This window comes from Sebastes umbrosus, chromosome 23 (genome assembly GCF_015220745.1).
Source record: "Sebastes umbrosus isolate fSebUmb1 chromosome 23, fSebUmb1.pri, whole genome shotgun sequence".
NCBI classification, from domain to species: Eukaryota; Metazoa; Chordata; class Actinopteri; order Perciformes; family Sebastidae; genus Sebastes; species Sebastes umbrosus.
In genome coordinates this window covers 1,448,142-1,462,372 of record NC_051291.1, presented here as the reverse complement: position 1 = coordinate 1,462,372, position 14,231 = coordinate 1,448,142, and the positions used below count along the sequence as shown (strand labels likewise).

Here is a 14,231-nt window from a genome sequence, read left to right as displayed (position 1 = left end):
GAAATAGAGAGAGATAAAAGACACCAGACACTCAATAAAAAGATGTCATTAACAACAATTCAGTGATTCCAACTGGAGGAGTTCAGAGCGGTCCCTGCCATCGATTATCTAGCAGCACACAGCCTCTTCTCAAGCCTCAGGGCCCTATTTTAACCTTTACATGATATTTGAGCAGATAATTAGTAAATAATGTTTATAATAAAGTAGTCTTAGATAGATTTTGAGGTAAATATTGGGGTAATTTGGCAGTAATTCCAAAGAAATATCAAATAGGTTACTTGCTAATTATCACCTAATCACCATGAGAGTTGCGGAGCTGTAAAATGAAGTGTTAGCCAACATAGTGCTATGATGTTGGATGTTACAGGGACTGTGATAAATGCTAATTGCATTAAAAGTAACTTTTTTTACACAGAGATGTCATGAAACAACAATTCAGTGATTCAAACTGGACTCAGAACAGTTCCAACATGAGTTCATCACCAGAAAGCTGTAAAGCTGAAGAAGGAGTCCTTTCAGGCTGGTTGCTGGTTGGCTGAGGGGACTCCTGAAGCAGCAGGCATGTATGTTTCATATTAGTGATGTGACGGTGAGGAAATGTTCCCTCCGGTTAATGAACTGATGGCAACACCAATGTTACCGATTACACCGGACATTTTACAAGAACAGATTACAGTCAACATGTGTAGCGTGCTGACTCTGATCTCTACCGTCGGGTGGCGGTGTGTCTCACACCTGCTGTAACCGCTCCGTCCTCCTCGCGGCGATTACCTCATTAACGTTGTGGATCCCTCATAGCATTTGGGTTTAAATCTGAAATATTGCCAAATAGGTGCGTTTGCTTTTCACTTCGTCACCAAATCCTCCGCCATCGTCTTGTCTGCCAGCTCTCTCTCGTCCCGTGTGTGAAACCTGACTCCTGCTACTCTGAGCTGACTCCTTACAGAGCAGATGCTTTCACTTTCAGATCGTAGCGTCCGTCGTCCGACTATCTGTTGATAACATGCTGCTGACACACCAACATAAAGTAAATGGGTTTTATTACTGTATAAAAAGCGAGACGAGGGTGGGGACGGTGGGGACGGTGGGGACGGTGGGGACGTAATGTAATCGGTGTGTGCCCGACCACCATGTAACACCGACTACCGCGACAAGCCTATTTCACATCTACAGATATACATCTTGGTGCATTCAGCAGCTGATTTACGGAGGCAGCAGATCAACAGACTCCATCATGGCTGCTAGAGATAGTCTGCTGGGATTCTAGCTGCTGCATGTGTGTGTCATTATGGGTATATTACTGTCATAGATGATGTCACAGATGATGTCACTGATGGGCTTACCTGAGCAGGTGAGATTCAGGATGTAGTTAGAGGAATCTGATGCTGCACACTCCCTCAGAGTAGATCTAGACTGAACACAGTAAGAGCTGATGTCCCACACAGATCTGACTGAGGACCCCTCTCTCTGTTCTACAGAAACAGCAGAGCCACAGTCCAACTCTCTGCAGGCAGCAGCTGCTTCCTTCAGGGTCCAGTAAGAGTCACGGTCCGTCACTGGTCTCCAGTCTCCCTGATGTTTCAGCTCCAGTGTTCCTCCACAGCGACTGTCTCCTCCCACCAACCTAACAGGCTCTGAACAGAAACAAGAGAGTCATCAGTAAAAGAATAAAGTGAGTTTCATTAGAACAGAAATGAACCAGATCAGAGCTGCAGCTCCTCTTCTACCTGAGCAGGTGAGTCCAACAGCTTTGCCAGGTGAGCAGGTGTTTCTATCTGAGCCTGAGCTTCTACAGTCCAGGAGAGCAGACTCAGTTCCTCCACACTGGAACTCTTTGGTCCACATTGAAGCCTCCACGTCTCCATAGAGCGCCCCCTGGAGGACTGAAGGAGCCCCACAGCCAAGCTGCCTACAGACCACCTCTGCATCCTGCTGGTCAAAGTCAGCGTCACACACTGAGGACCACCACTGGTTAGAGGGGTTAGTCTTCACCTCCAGTCTGCCTGAGCACAGACTAGTCCCATTCAGCAGCCTGACAGAGTCTGGAGAGATGATAGAAGATGAAATAGAGAGAGATAAAAGACACCAGACACTCAATAAAAAGATGTCATGAAACAACAATTCAGTGATTCAAACTGGACTCAGAACAGTTCCAACATGAGTTCATCACCAGAAAGCTGTAAAGCTGAAGAAGGAGTCCTTTCAGGCTGGTTGCTGGTTGGCCGAGGGGACTCCTGAAGCAGCAGGCATGTATGTTTCATATTAGTGATGTGACGGTGAGGAAATGTTCCCTCCGGTTAATAAACTGATGGCAACACCAATGTTACCGATTACACCGGACATTTTACAAGAACAGATTACAGTCAACATGTGTAGCGTGCTGACTCTGATCTCTACCGTCGGGTGGCGGTGTGTCTCACACCTGCTGTGACCGCTCCGTCCTCCTCGCGGCGATTACCTCATTAACGTTGTGGATCCCTCATAGCATTTGGGTTTAAATCTGAAATATTGCCAAATAGGTGCGTTTGCTTTTCGCTTCGTCACCAAATCCTCCGCCATCGTCTTGTCTGCCAGCTCTCTCTCATCCCGTGTGTGAAACCTGACTCCTGCTACTCTGAGCTGACTCCTTACAGAGCAGATGCTTTCACTTTCAGATCGTAGCGTCCGTCGTCCGACTATCTGTTGATAACATGCTGCTGACACACCAACATAAAGTAAATGGGTTTTATTACTGTATAAAAAGCGAGACGAGGGTGGGGACGGTGGGGACGGTGGGGACGTAATGTAATCGGTGTGTGCCAGACCACCATGTAACACCGACTACCGCGACAAGCCTATTTCACATCTACAGATATACATCTTGGTGCATTCAGCAGCTGATTTACGGAGGCAGCAGATCAACAGACTCCATCATGGCTGCTAGAGACAGTCTGCTGGGATTCTAGCTGCTGCATGTGTGAGTCATTATGGGTATATTACTGTCATAGATGATGTCACAGATGATGTCACTGATGGGCTTACCTGAGCAGGTGAGATTCAGGATGTATCTAGAGGAATGTGATGCTGCACACTCCCTCAGAGTAGATCTAGACTGAACACAGTAAGAGCTGATCCTCCACATAGATCTCTTTGAGGACCCCTCTCTCTCTTCTACAGAAACAGCAGAGCCACAGTCCAAGTCTCTGCAGACAGCTGCTGCTTCCTTCAGGGTCCAGTAAGAGTCAGAGCCACTCACTGGTCTCCAGTCTCCCTGATGTTTCAGCTCCAGTGTTCCTGCACAGCGACTGTCTCCTCCCACCAACCTGACAGGCTCTGAACAGAAACAAGAGAGTCATCAGTAAAAGAGGTGAATTTAAGAAAAGATTAAACTGAGACTTGACTTTATTTCTTTATTTCTCTTTTTGTATTTACCTGTTGAGTTGTGATTTTCTTCAGCCTGGAGTCCTGTAGAAATACACAAATATTTATTGTTTTAAGTACATTTTTGGAGACGTGACGGAGCCGCTGACAGGGTGCCTTGAGACTGGCCGTCAGTCATGTGACACGTTTTGCTTGAGTATACTTCAGTGTTTACAGTGTGCAAACTTAATCCTTCATTTAGTCGGCAGTACGCAGAACAATAAGTGAATCTTTCAGTATTTCACGATTGTGGATTCAGTACATAGCGGTGCTAATTTCGGGATCTACTCCAGTCCGCTGTGCACTAATAAAGGCGGTGTGGTAAATTATGTCATGAAAGCAGAATAAAGTGTGTATAAGATTATTATTTATTATTTAAAAAAGTTATATCAAAGAATGTAAACACAAAGGCAAACGGTAACATTTATTCATGCTAAACTTGCAAATAGACACATTTTACTAAAAAGTGTTTAGTATTTCTCAATTCTCAGTGACTTCAAGAATAACAAGTTGAAGTTATAAAAAAAATAAAAATGCTGCCTGTTATATAAATAATTTGTTATTTATGGCCAGTTGCCTTTTTATTTCTTAGAAACTTGCCAATTTCACAAATAAATTGTGCACAAAACAACACTGCAAAACTGGTATTTTGTGTGATTCTTCAACTAATCACACAATAATGCTTGTCACAACTTTGACTTGGTGTGTATTATCCATCAGTAGCAATATCTAGGTTGTTTTGTAGGAAAAAAATACCAAAAATTGTCCCATTTGCATCACGTGACGGACACGGATGTTGTAGTACCGCCGTTTGGCCACTACAAACCAACGACGGTACGTTTTTTTACAATTTTCGTATGCTATTTCATTATTAAATTCACTTTGATTCACCATCAATTTTCATAAAACTGCCAATATTCAGCCTTTCTAGTTCATTGCGCTGGTTAGCATTATAGCTAGGCTAATGTTAGCGTTTAGCAGACGCCTGGAACGTCTGGAAGGGTATAGCCAAACAGAGGCAGAGTAGGGGCGGGCATACTGAGTTGGCACGCCCAGCGAGTCATGAAATCTCCCATAGAAATATATACATAGATGCTGCATTGGACGCTTCAGCCCGTTGCAGCGATACATCAACGTGGGCACCATATTGGACCAGGCAAGACTGGCCTGTAACCCTGTACTAGGGAACGGGGGAGCTGCCGTTTTTCTGGATAAAAAGCACTATAACGTCTACATTCCTCAACCGATTTCAACAAGTCGGTAAGCCAATTGGACAGAGGCTATATTGTTAACATCTTTATGTTTGGGGAGCTGGACTTTGACTATATTGGTGCCTTGGCCTCCAGGAACTAGCCCTGTAGCTTTCAGCCTCCTTGCCCAAGGCACTTTGTAGATATGGCCTCTGTCCACTCAGCATACCCGAGGCCCTGCAGTATGGTATGTGAAGTGGACAAATCAAGTCCACTTCACATACCTTACTGCAGAGCTTCAGGTATGCCGAGTGGACCTTGTCCAATGGCAATACCTCGGCCAATCGTAGCGACTTGGAATTGGATTTCTGTCTCTCAGAGTGTTTTGAGCCATTTTATCAAATTTCTCTGATTTACTTCAAACTTGGCACACGGGAAGCTCCGCCTGCAGGAAAGGAAAAAATCAATGGTTTTGGAAATATAAACACCGAAAATGTCAATATTAATGTATTGCCAGTGGACACGTTGACCTTTCTTGACCTTTAACCAATTAAGGCCATATTTTGGGCGTCGTCCGATGGCAATACCCGAGTGATTAAGGTATTGCCTTTGGACAACCCCGTCCAATGGCAATACCCAAAGAGCCTGCCATCTGGTGGACAGATGAAGGGTTGCGCTGAGAGCCCAGACAATTCGGGAAAACTTTGTAATATCATAACTCCGCGGGGGAAAGGGCCAGAGCTCCAGTTTTCGGCCCCCTCGATCATCTTAAAATGTAGTTAATTTAATAATAATAATAATAATAACTTGGATTTATATAGCGCCTTTCAAGAAACCCAAGGACGCTTCAACATAGACATAAATAAACACAACAAATGGAACATAACAGTAGCTAGGGGCCATAGGCCTTGGTGAAGAGGTGGGTTTTGAGAAGTCTTTTGAAGCTGTCAGCTCGGTGTATAACAGCCAGCCCGCCGCCACGACCCATGGAGCGAGGCTTCTGTATGTAGACATATCCAGGGGGAGTGGCTTGATTAAGTGCCATGAAATCCTGCTGATTTTGCCAAGTCTCAGTTAGGCAGAGAAAGTCGATTTTCCTGTCAGTGATGATATCATGGATGAGTAGTGCTTTATTGTTAATTGAGCGAGCATTCTGCAACATAAATGTTGCACTGTTGTTAGTGAATGCTGGGGAATATAGAGCCCTTTCCCTGATTTTTAGGACCCCGTCTATGTACGTATGTCTGTATACATGTCTATGTATATATGTCTCTATATATATGTATATATATATATATATACGTATATATATATATATATATGTCTATGTATACATGTCTTTATATATATATTTCTATATATATGTCTATTATATACATGTCTGAGTATACATGTATATATATATATATATATATATATATATACACTCACCGGCCACTTTATTAGGCACACCTGTTCAATTGCTTGTTAACACAAATAGCTAATCAGCCAATCACATGGCAGCAACTCAATGCATTACGTCATCTAGACGTGGTGAAGACGACTTGCTGAAGGTCAAACCGAGCATCAGAATGGGGAAGAAAGGGGATTTAAGTGACTTTGAACGTGGCATGGTTGTTGGTGCCAGACGGGCTGGTCTGAGTATTAAACTGCTGATCTACTGGGATTTTCACGCACAACCATCTCTAGGGTTTACAGAGAATGGTCCCAACAAGAGAACATATCCAGTGAGCGGCAGTTGTGTGGATGGAAATGCATTGTTGATGTCAGAGGTCAGAGGAGAATGGACAGAGTGGTTGGAGATGATAGAAAGGCAACAGTAACTCAAATAACCACTCGTTACAACCAAGGTATGCAGAATACCATCTCTGAACGCACAACACGTCCAACCTTGAAGCAGATGAAGACCACCCGGTACTAGCACCGGACACTTTATTAGGTACACTTTGTACACATGTCTATGTATATATACGTATATATATATATATGGTCTCTCCTGTTTTGGTCCTCAGTGATGAATACGTTGGGTTTCCTGTTGCTGCTTCACAATAAAAGTCCACTGTGTTTGTCCAGTTGAGGTGTTTTAATGTGAAGCAGCAGCAGCAGGAATTGTTGTGTTAGCATTAGCAGTAAATGAATGCAGCTCAGATACGGCTGTAGGAGAGTAAACAGGAGACAGTGAGGCTGATATCAATCAGAGCATCTTACAAACAGCATCACTGATAACGTGCTGCATCGTTTCCTCTCAATGTGTCATGAGTCTGAATCTATGGCGGACTCAGTCACTAACCATGAAGCCCACCGCCCAGAGAGATCATTACTGAGTACACATACGGCTCCACTGACTACAGCAATAACAACTGACTAAAGATAGAATCAAACACTTGGTTTGATTTATACATTTCTACTTCATTATGAAAATTAGTACAATATTCTGGATAATATCTGTCATTGTTTTGTGTTAATTGATTTACAATAATAAATATATACATACATTTGCATAAAGCAGCATATTTGTCCACTCCCATGTTGATAAGAGGATTAAATACCTGACAAATCTCCCTTTAAAGGTTCATTTAGAACAGACATAAAAATGTGTGATTAATCATGATTAACTATTTTAATTGATTGACAGCCCTAGTATGTATGTATTCATTTTATTAACATTTAAATGTATTTATTTATCTTTGCATTTATTTTCTATTTATTTTAAATTAATAAATGAATTTATACATTATTAAATTGTATTTATTTATTTTCCCTTTGCATTTTCTTCCTTATTTATTTCCCCCAACTTATATATTTCTGTATTCTTTTCTTTATATATTTCTAATTCATTATGAAAATTAGTACAATATTCTGGATAATATCTGTCATTGTTTTGTGTTGTTGATTTATTTGCAATAATAAATATATACATACATTTGCATAAAGCAGCATATTTGCCCACTCCCATGTTGATAAGAGTATTAAATACCTGACAAATCTCCCTTTAAGGTTCATTTAGAACAGACATAAAAATGTGTGATTAAAACTAAATAACCATGAATGTTTTTTTGGACAGAGCCATGCTAGGTGTTTCCCCCTGTTTCCACTCTTTATGCTAAGCTAAGCTAACCATGTCCTGATGCCAAATGTTGAACTCTGCCTTTAATATTCTATATCAGCACTTTTCTTATTGCATTCAACACACACGCACGCACGCACGCACGCACGCACGCACGCACGCACGCACGCACGCACGCACGCACGCACGCACGCACACACACACACACACACACACACACACACACACACACACACACACACACACACACACACACACACACACACACACACACACACACACACACACACACACACACACACACACACACACACACACACACACACACACACACACACTTGTTTTCCACCCTTGTGGGGTCCACCCTTGTGGGGTCCACCCTTTCCAGCAGTTCTACACCTCTGTAAAAAACATCAGGCCAGATCATCTTCTCCAGTGACGTCTAATCGTTCAGCTGAGGTGACCTCTTATCAGTTGATAAAAACCCGTTGATTTAAACAAACTTCAGGCAACTTTGAAGCATCAAAATATCAGCGATCAGTCAACAGGAAATCCAGAAATCATGACGCTTAATGTCAGTAAAATGCACGCAGCGCGTTCCCGTTCTCTCTGTGACAGTTTAACCCAGACTACTGGCTTCAGGGCCAGATCCGGCCCCAGAAATAATTTTATAAGGCCACCGTTGTAATAACAATAATAATGAATTTTATTCATATAGAACACTTATAGCGCACTATATGCTTCACATAAACGTTAAAACAATCATAATACAACCTTAAAACAATTTACACAAAAGAACCATTAAAAGTGTTGAAATAGGATAAATAAAATAAAGACTGAATATTTAAGAGACCCAAGTTTAAAACACAGATATATAAAAATGTGTGAGTAATCATGATTAACTATTTTAATTGATTGACAGCCGTAGTATTTATGTATTCATTTCATTAACATTTAAATTTATTTATTTATTTTCTATTTATTTTAAATTAATAAATTAATTTATAAATTATTAAATTGTATTTATTTATTTATTTTCCCTTTGCAATTTCTTCCCTATTTATTTCCCCAAACTTATTTATTTCTGTTTTCTTTTATTTATACATTTCTACTTCATAATGAAAATAAGTACAATATTCTGGACAATATCTGTCATTGTTTTGTGTTGTTAATTGATTTACAATAATATATACACTCACCGGCCACTTTATTAGGTACATCTTGCTAGTACCGGGTGGTCTTCATCTGCTTCAAGGTTGGACGTGTTGTGTGTTCAGAGATGGTATTCTGCATACCTTGGTTGTAACGAGTGGTTATTTGAGTTATTGTTGCCTTTCTATCATCTCCAACCACTCTGCCCATTCTCCTCTGACCTCTGACATCAACAAGGCATTTCCGTCTACACAACCCCCGCTCACTGGATATGTTCTCTTGTTCGGACCATTCTCTGTAAACCCTAGAGATGGTTGTGTACATATATATATATATGTATGTATATATATATAAATATATATATATGTGTATATATATATATGTATATATATATATAAATTTGCACAATTTGTCCACTCCCATGTTGATAAGAGGATTAAATACTTGACAAATCTCCCTTTAAGGTTCACTTTGAACGGATATAAAAATGTTTGATTAATTTGTGATTAATCCAGATGAACTATTTTAATCGATTGACAGCCCTAATTATAACTTTAATGTGTACGGTTTTACAGCATCCATGTTCCCTTTTAGTCTTTTCTTCCTTTGAGTGTGTAGGTGATGTGACGTGATGTGATGTGTGTGTGTGGGGGTGATCAGCGTCGGCCCGCCCGATACGCTGAATATGCAGCTGCGTAGGGCCACACAAATCCTTTTTTTCCTTTAAATTAGGGCTGTCAAGCAATTAAAATATTTAATCATGATTAATCACAAACTAATCACACATTTTTTATCCGTTCAAAATGAACCTTAAAGGGAGATTTGTCAAGTATTTAATACTCTTACCAACATGGGAGTGGACAAATATGCTGCTTTATGCAAATGTATGAATATATTTAGTATTGGAAATCACATCTTACTAGTACGTACTGCTAGTATAGTATGAGGTTGTATTACTAGTATAGTATGAGGTTGTATTACTAGTATAGTATGAGGTTGTTCTACTAGTATAGTATGAGGTTGTATTACTAGTATAGTATGAGGTTGTATTACTAGTATAGTATGAGGTTGTATTACTAGTATAGTATGAGGTTGTTCTACTAGTATAGTATGAGGTTGTATTACTAGTATAGTATGAGGTTGTATTACTAGTATAGTATGAGGTTGTACTGCTAGTATAGTATGAGGTTGTATTACTAGTATAGTATGAGGTTGTATTACTAGTATAATATAATATGAGGGTGTGTTTGTGATCAGGTGGTTCACTGATTTAAAGATCAATATAAAGGTGTGAATAAGAACACATGATGTTTAAAGCAGAGTCCTACCTGAGTTCCACAGCAGCAGCAGCAGCAGCACCAACAGGTGATCCATGATGTCCAGGTAGACCGTCTCTCTGCTCTGTGTGTGCTGTCCTCACTGGAAGAGCTGCAGCTTCACTCATCATTTACTCTTCTTTAGTTTTACACATGATATTTATCCTCCTCTGACCTGCGTGTCTGAGGAACTGATGTGTTGATAAGAAGCTGTTGACAGATTACTAATTATAGCACTGTGGTTTTCTGTTACCGTGACAACCAGGGCAGGCTGAGATGCTGCTGTCAGATTAATGCTGTCAGAGTGTTCTTATCATTTCCTGTTAAATGTGTTGACCTCAGCAGAGAGTCGTTCAGAGCAGACTGAACTACCACTGCAACTAACCGTTATATTAATAGTTGATGAACCTGTCCGTTCTGTTATTCATGGAATCAATCAGTGAGGAAGGGAAACATCAGGAAACAGTGAAACATGTGCAGCACAGTCTGTCAGAGTCTAAGGTGACGTCTTTAAATGTCTTGTTTAGTCCGTCCAACAGTCCAAAAGTCTCTTCAGAGCTGTCGATTCCTGTTGGAGCGTCCCTAAAACTGTTAGCTGTAAAACGATGCTGAGATACGACATGGTGCAGGAGGATATTTTAGTGTTTCAGTGGGTCTGGAGCTGTGAATAAAAACTTGATGTGTGTGTGTGTGATCAGGTCAGGACCGGCTCTGTATGCAAACCTTTTAGAAAAAAAGAAAACGTGGGTGGCCGGCCACATGAACTGAGACATTTACTGATCTAAACTAACTATTAGCTAATATTGGAGAGAATTGTATGTAGGCCGCATCACTGAGTAAATCTCTCTCAGTTTACATACATGTCTATGTGTTTAGAAGGAGAAAGAGAGCATGCCAGACCCGGCAGCTCACGTTTTTGTTCCCGTAGTCCAAAGGTACTCGGTCTGAAGATACCCGAGGGCCGAGCACCAAAGCAGCAATGAAACAGACCAACGTTTCGTATGCTATTTCATTATTAAAGTCACTTTGATTCAACATCAATTTTCATAAAACTGCCAATATTCGGGCCTTTCTAGTTCATTGCTCTGGTTAGCATTATACAAACGTTAAAACAATGTTCATAGTGTGTGAGAAAAGAATTGTTTATAGATGTTAGCGTTTAGCAGACGACTGGAAGGTGTCACAGCCCGGCTCTAGAGCTGTGACAAAAACGGGAGACACACGGGTATACTGAATAAATAAAGAGATTTATTAACCTAAAACTGTAAAAAGTCAAAAGAATGTCTGGGAGGAGTCTGTAGAGTCAGTAGTGTAGGGAGTGGATGTGTGAAATTGTGCTGCATGGATGTTGTGCTGTAAAACAAAGACAAAGAACCAAAACCATTTAACAAAGGTGAAATGTGCAAGGTCTGCCGGACCCAGACTGCTGCATGCTCTGGCTTTAAGCAGGTAGCACACCTGGCCCAGGTGTGTCTCATGCTGCTGATTAGCCTCATCAGGTCTGCAGCCCTGTAACCCTGTACTAGTGAACGGGGGAGCTGCCGTTTTTCTGGATAAAAAGCACTATAACGTCTACATTCCTCAACCGATTTCAACCAGTCGTTATTATATTAAAGGGTTTATGATCTACGAGGAGTAGAAAAATAAAGTTTAGTCTCCAGTTACTTAGAATCTGGATAGTTCATCTCTAATCGCTGCTAGACGCTCAGGAGACGAGTGTGTACCGTAGGCTGACATGAACTGAATTACTGACCTGATAGAAAATAATTCATTTATCAGAAGGAACTGTTAAAACTCACGTTTGTCCAGTATGGCTTTGACTTATTTTCCCTCTTTAAGGTTAATACTTGTAGAGATATCCCTGTATAATATGATATAATGAAGTCTAATGTAATGTAATATAATGTAATATAATATAATGAAATGTCATCCTCCGTTTCAGCAATCATGCTTTCAATGCTACTTATTGTGTTTGAGTCTCTTTGTGGTTGTTTTATAACTCATTGTAGTTGTTTTGAGTCTCTTTGTGGTTGTTTTGAGTGTCTTTGTGGTTGTTTTATAACTCATTGTAGTTGTTTTGAGTCTCTTTGTGGTTGTTTTGAGTCTCTTTGTGGTTGTTTTAAGTGTCTTTGAGGTTGTTTTATAACTCATTGTAGTTGTTTTGAGTCTCTTTGTGGTTGTTTTAAGTGTCTTTGAGGTTGTTTTATAACTCATTGTAGTTGTTTTGAGTCTCTTTGTGGTTGTTTTGAGTGTCTTTGTGGTTGTTTTATAACTCATTGTAGTTGTTTTGAGTCTCTTTGTGGTTGTTTTGAGTGTCTTTGTGGTTGTTTTATAACTCATTGTAGTTGTTTTGAGTCTCTTTGTGGTTGTTTTGAGTCTCTTTGAGGTTGTTTTGAGTCTCTTTGTGGTTGTTTTATAACTAATTGTGGTTGTTTTGAGTGTCTTTGAGGTTGTTTTATAACTTATTGTGGTTGTTTTGAGTCTCTTTGAGGTTGTTTTGAGTCTCTTTGTCGCAGCCTTTGCGTTTGTTAAATTCTGTCCATTAAAGATGATCTTTACAGACTGTGAACTCTAGTAGTAGTCGTTAACTCCTCTGAGCTGCATTTCTGTGGAACTGATGTGTTGATAAGAAGCTGCTGACAGATTACTGATTCTAGGACTGTGGTTTCTGTTACCGTTACAACCAGGGCAGGCTGAGATGCTGCGGTCAGATTAATGCTGTCAGAGTGTTCTTATCATTTCCAGGTTAAATAAGTCGACCTCAGCAGAGAGTCCTTAAGAGCAGACTGAACTACAGCTGCAACTAACCGTTATACCAATAGTTGATGAATCTGTCCGTTCTGTTATTCATGGAATCAATCAGTGAGGAAGGGAAACATCAGGAAACAGTGAAACATGTGCAGCACAGTCTGTCAGAGTCTAAGGTGACGTCTTTAAATGTCTTGTTTTGTCCGTCCAACAGTCCAAAAGTCTCTTCAGAGCTGTCGATTCCTGTTAGATCGTCCCTAAAATGTAAAGACCAGTTGAAGCGGACCCAGATGCAGACACAGGAGGCAGATGAAAAATTAACAAAAAGGCTTTATTGCCAAAAATTGTGCAGATGAAATGATCAAGGCAGAAAGGGGGCTGGGGTTAAACCAGGCAGGCATGCAGATATTGTAACAGGCATGCAGATATTGTAGAGGGCAGGTGTAACCCAGGTCACAAAGAGTTAACACACGGAGGTGTCTTAGCCAATCAGAGCGCAGATTACCGCACCCAAGGCAGGCTAGACAGTATACCCTACTCAAACGCTAGAGGACACTGTCGGGAGAGGACCTGCCGCTGAACGGTAAAAATATAGCTCAGATAAAGTTGTAAACACAATATAACGTCGTCAAATCATAATGGTAACAGTCTGTACTCTGTTATAAGCTCATAGATGTGTGTGTGAGAGAGGCCCTGCTCACTGAAAGCTGCTGAGCGACACAGAAACTCCCGACTCGGTGAGTCGCTGTAATAAATAAGAGCTGCGTCACGATGTGCTGAGCTGACAAGTTCAAGTGGAAAGGCCCAGAGTTAACAGACTTAGCATTAAGCTATGAACAGTGCATTTAACTAACTGTTGTAGAGCTCAACTCAATGAAAGCTGCACTGGGAAGAATATAAAATGTGACATAAAGAGTGTTTAGTTGCTCAATGTTTTCTCTGGCTAGTAAAGCTACTGAACGGTTTAATACTGAAGCAACATGAGTTATGGTTTGTCAGGTGTTTTATTTCATGGTATAGTGAATTTGATTTAAATAAAAAGACAGACATAGAAGAAGGCAATAGTAATGTGTCAGGTTTACACTATCATTTATAATTCATGTAACATTATTTGCTTTAATTTAAAAAGTATGTTAAGTTAAGATAGTCTCATTTTACTACAGTTTCATTTGTAACTCATGTACTGTGAAGGTTATTTAAAATATGTTGATTGTAAAATCTACATTATATGAATATATGTTGTAGAAGTTAAAGGAATTATTAATTCCTGATGAATCAGAAATGCAATTGATTCATGAACCATTCTGGCCATGTCAATAACTGCAGGTCAGGTTTGTTTGGAGTGATTCAAAGTTGATG

The 14,231-nt window shown here is 40.4% G+C and overlaps 1 protein-coding gene across 1 annotated transcript in view; it reads right to left on the bottom strand.

Annotated features, from left to right (window-relative positions):
* The window catches only part of LOC119482455 (CD5 antigen-like), a 54,072-nt gene extending 43,115 nt beyond the window's left edge, over positions 1–10,957 (bottom strand). Inside the window, exons 1-2 of the mRNA XM_037759954.1 lie at positions 10,137–10,957; positions 3,412–3,444 (exon numbers count right to left, since the gene is read on the bottom strand). Coding sequence (XP_037615882.1) covers positions 3,412–3,444; positions 10,137–10,182 — 79 coding nt within the window. The 5' untranslated portion in view covers positions 10,183–10,957. The remainder of the gene's footprint in view (positions 1–3,411; positions 3,445–10,136) is intronic.
* Positions 10,958–14,231: the final 3,274 nt, after the last annotated feature.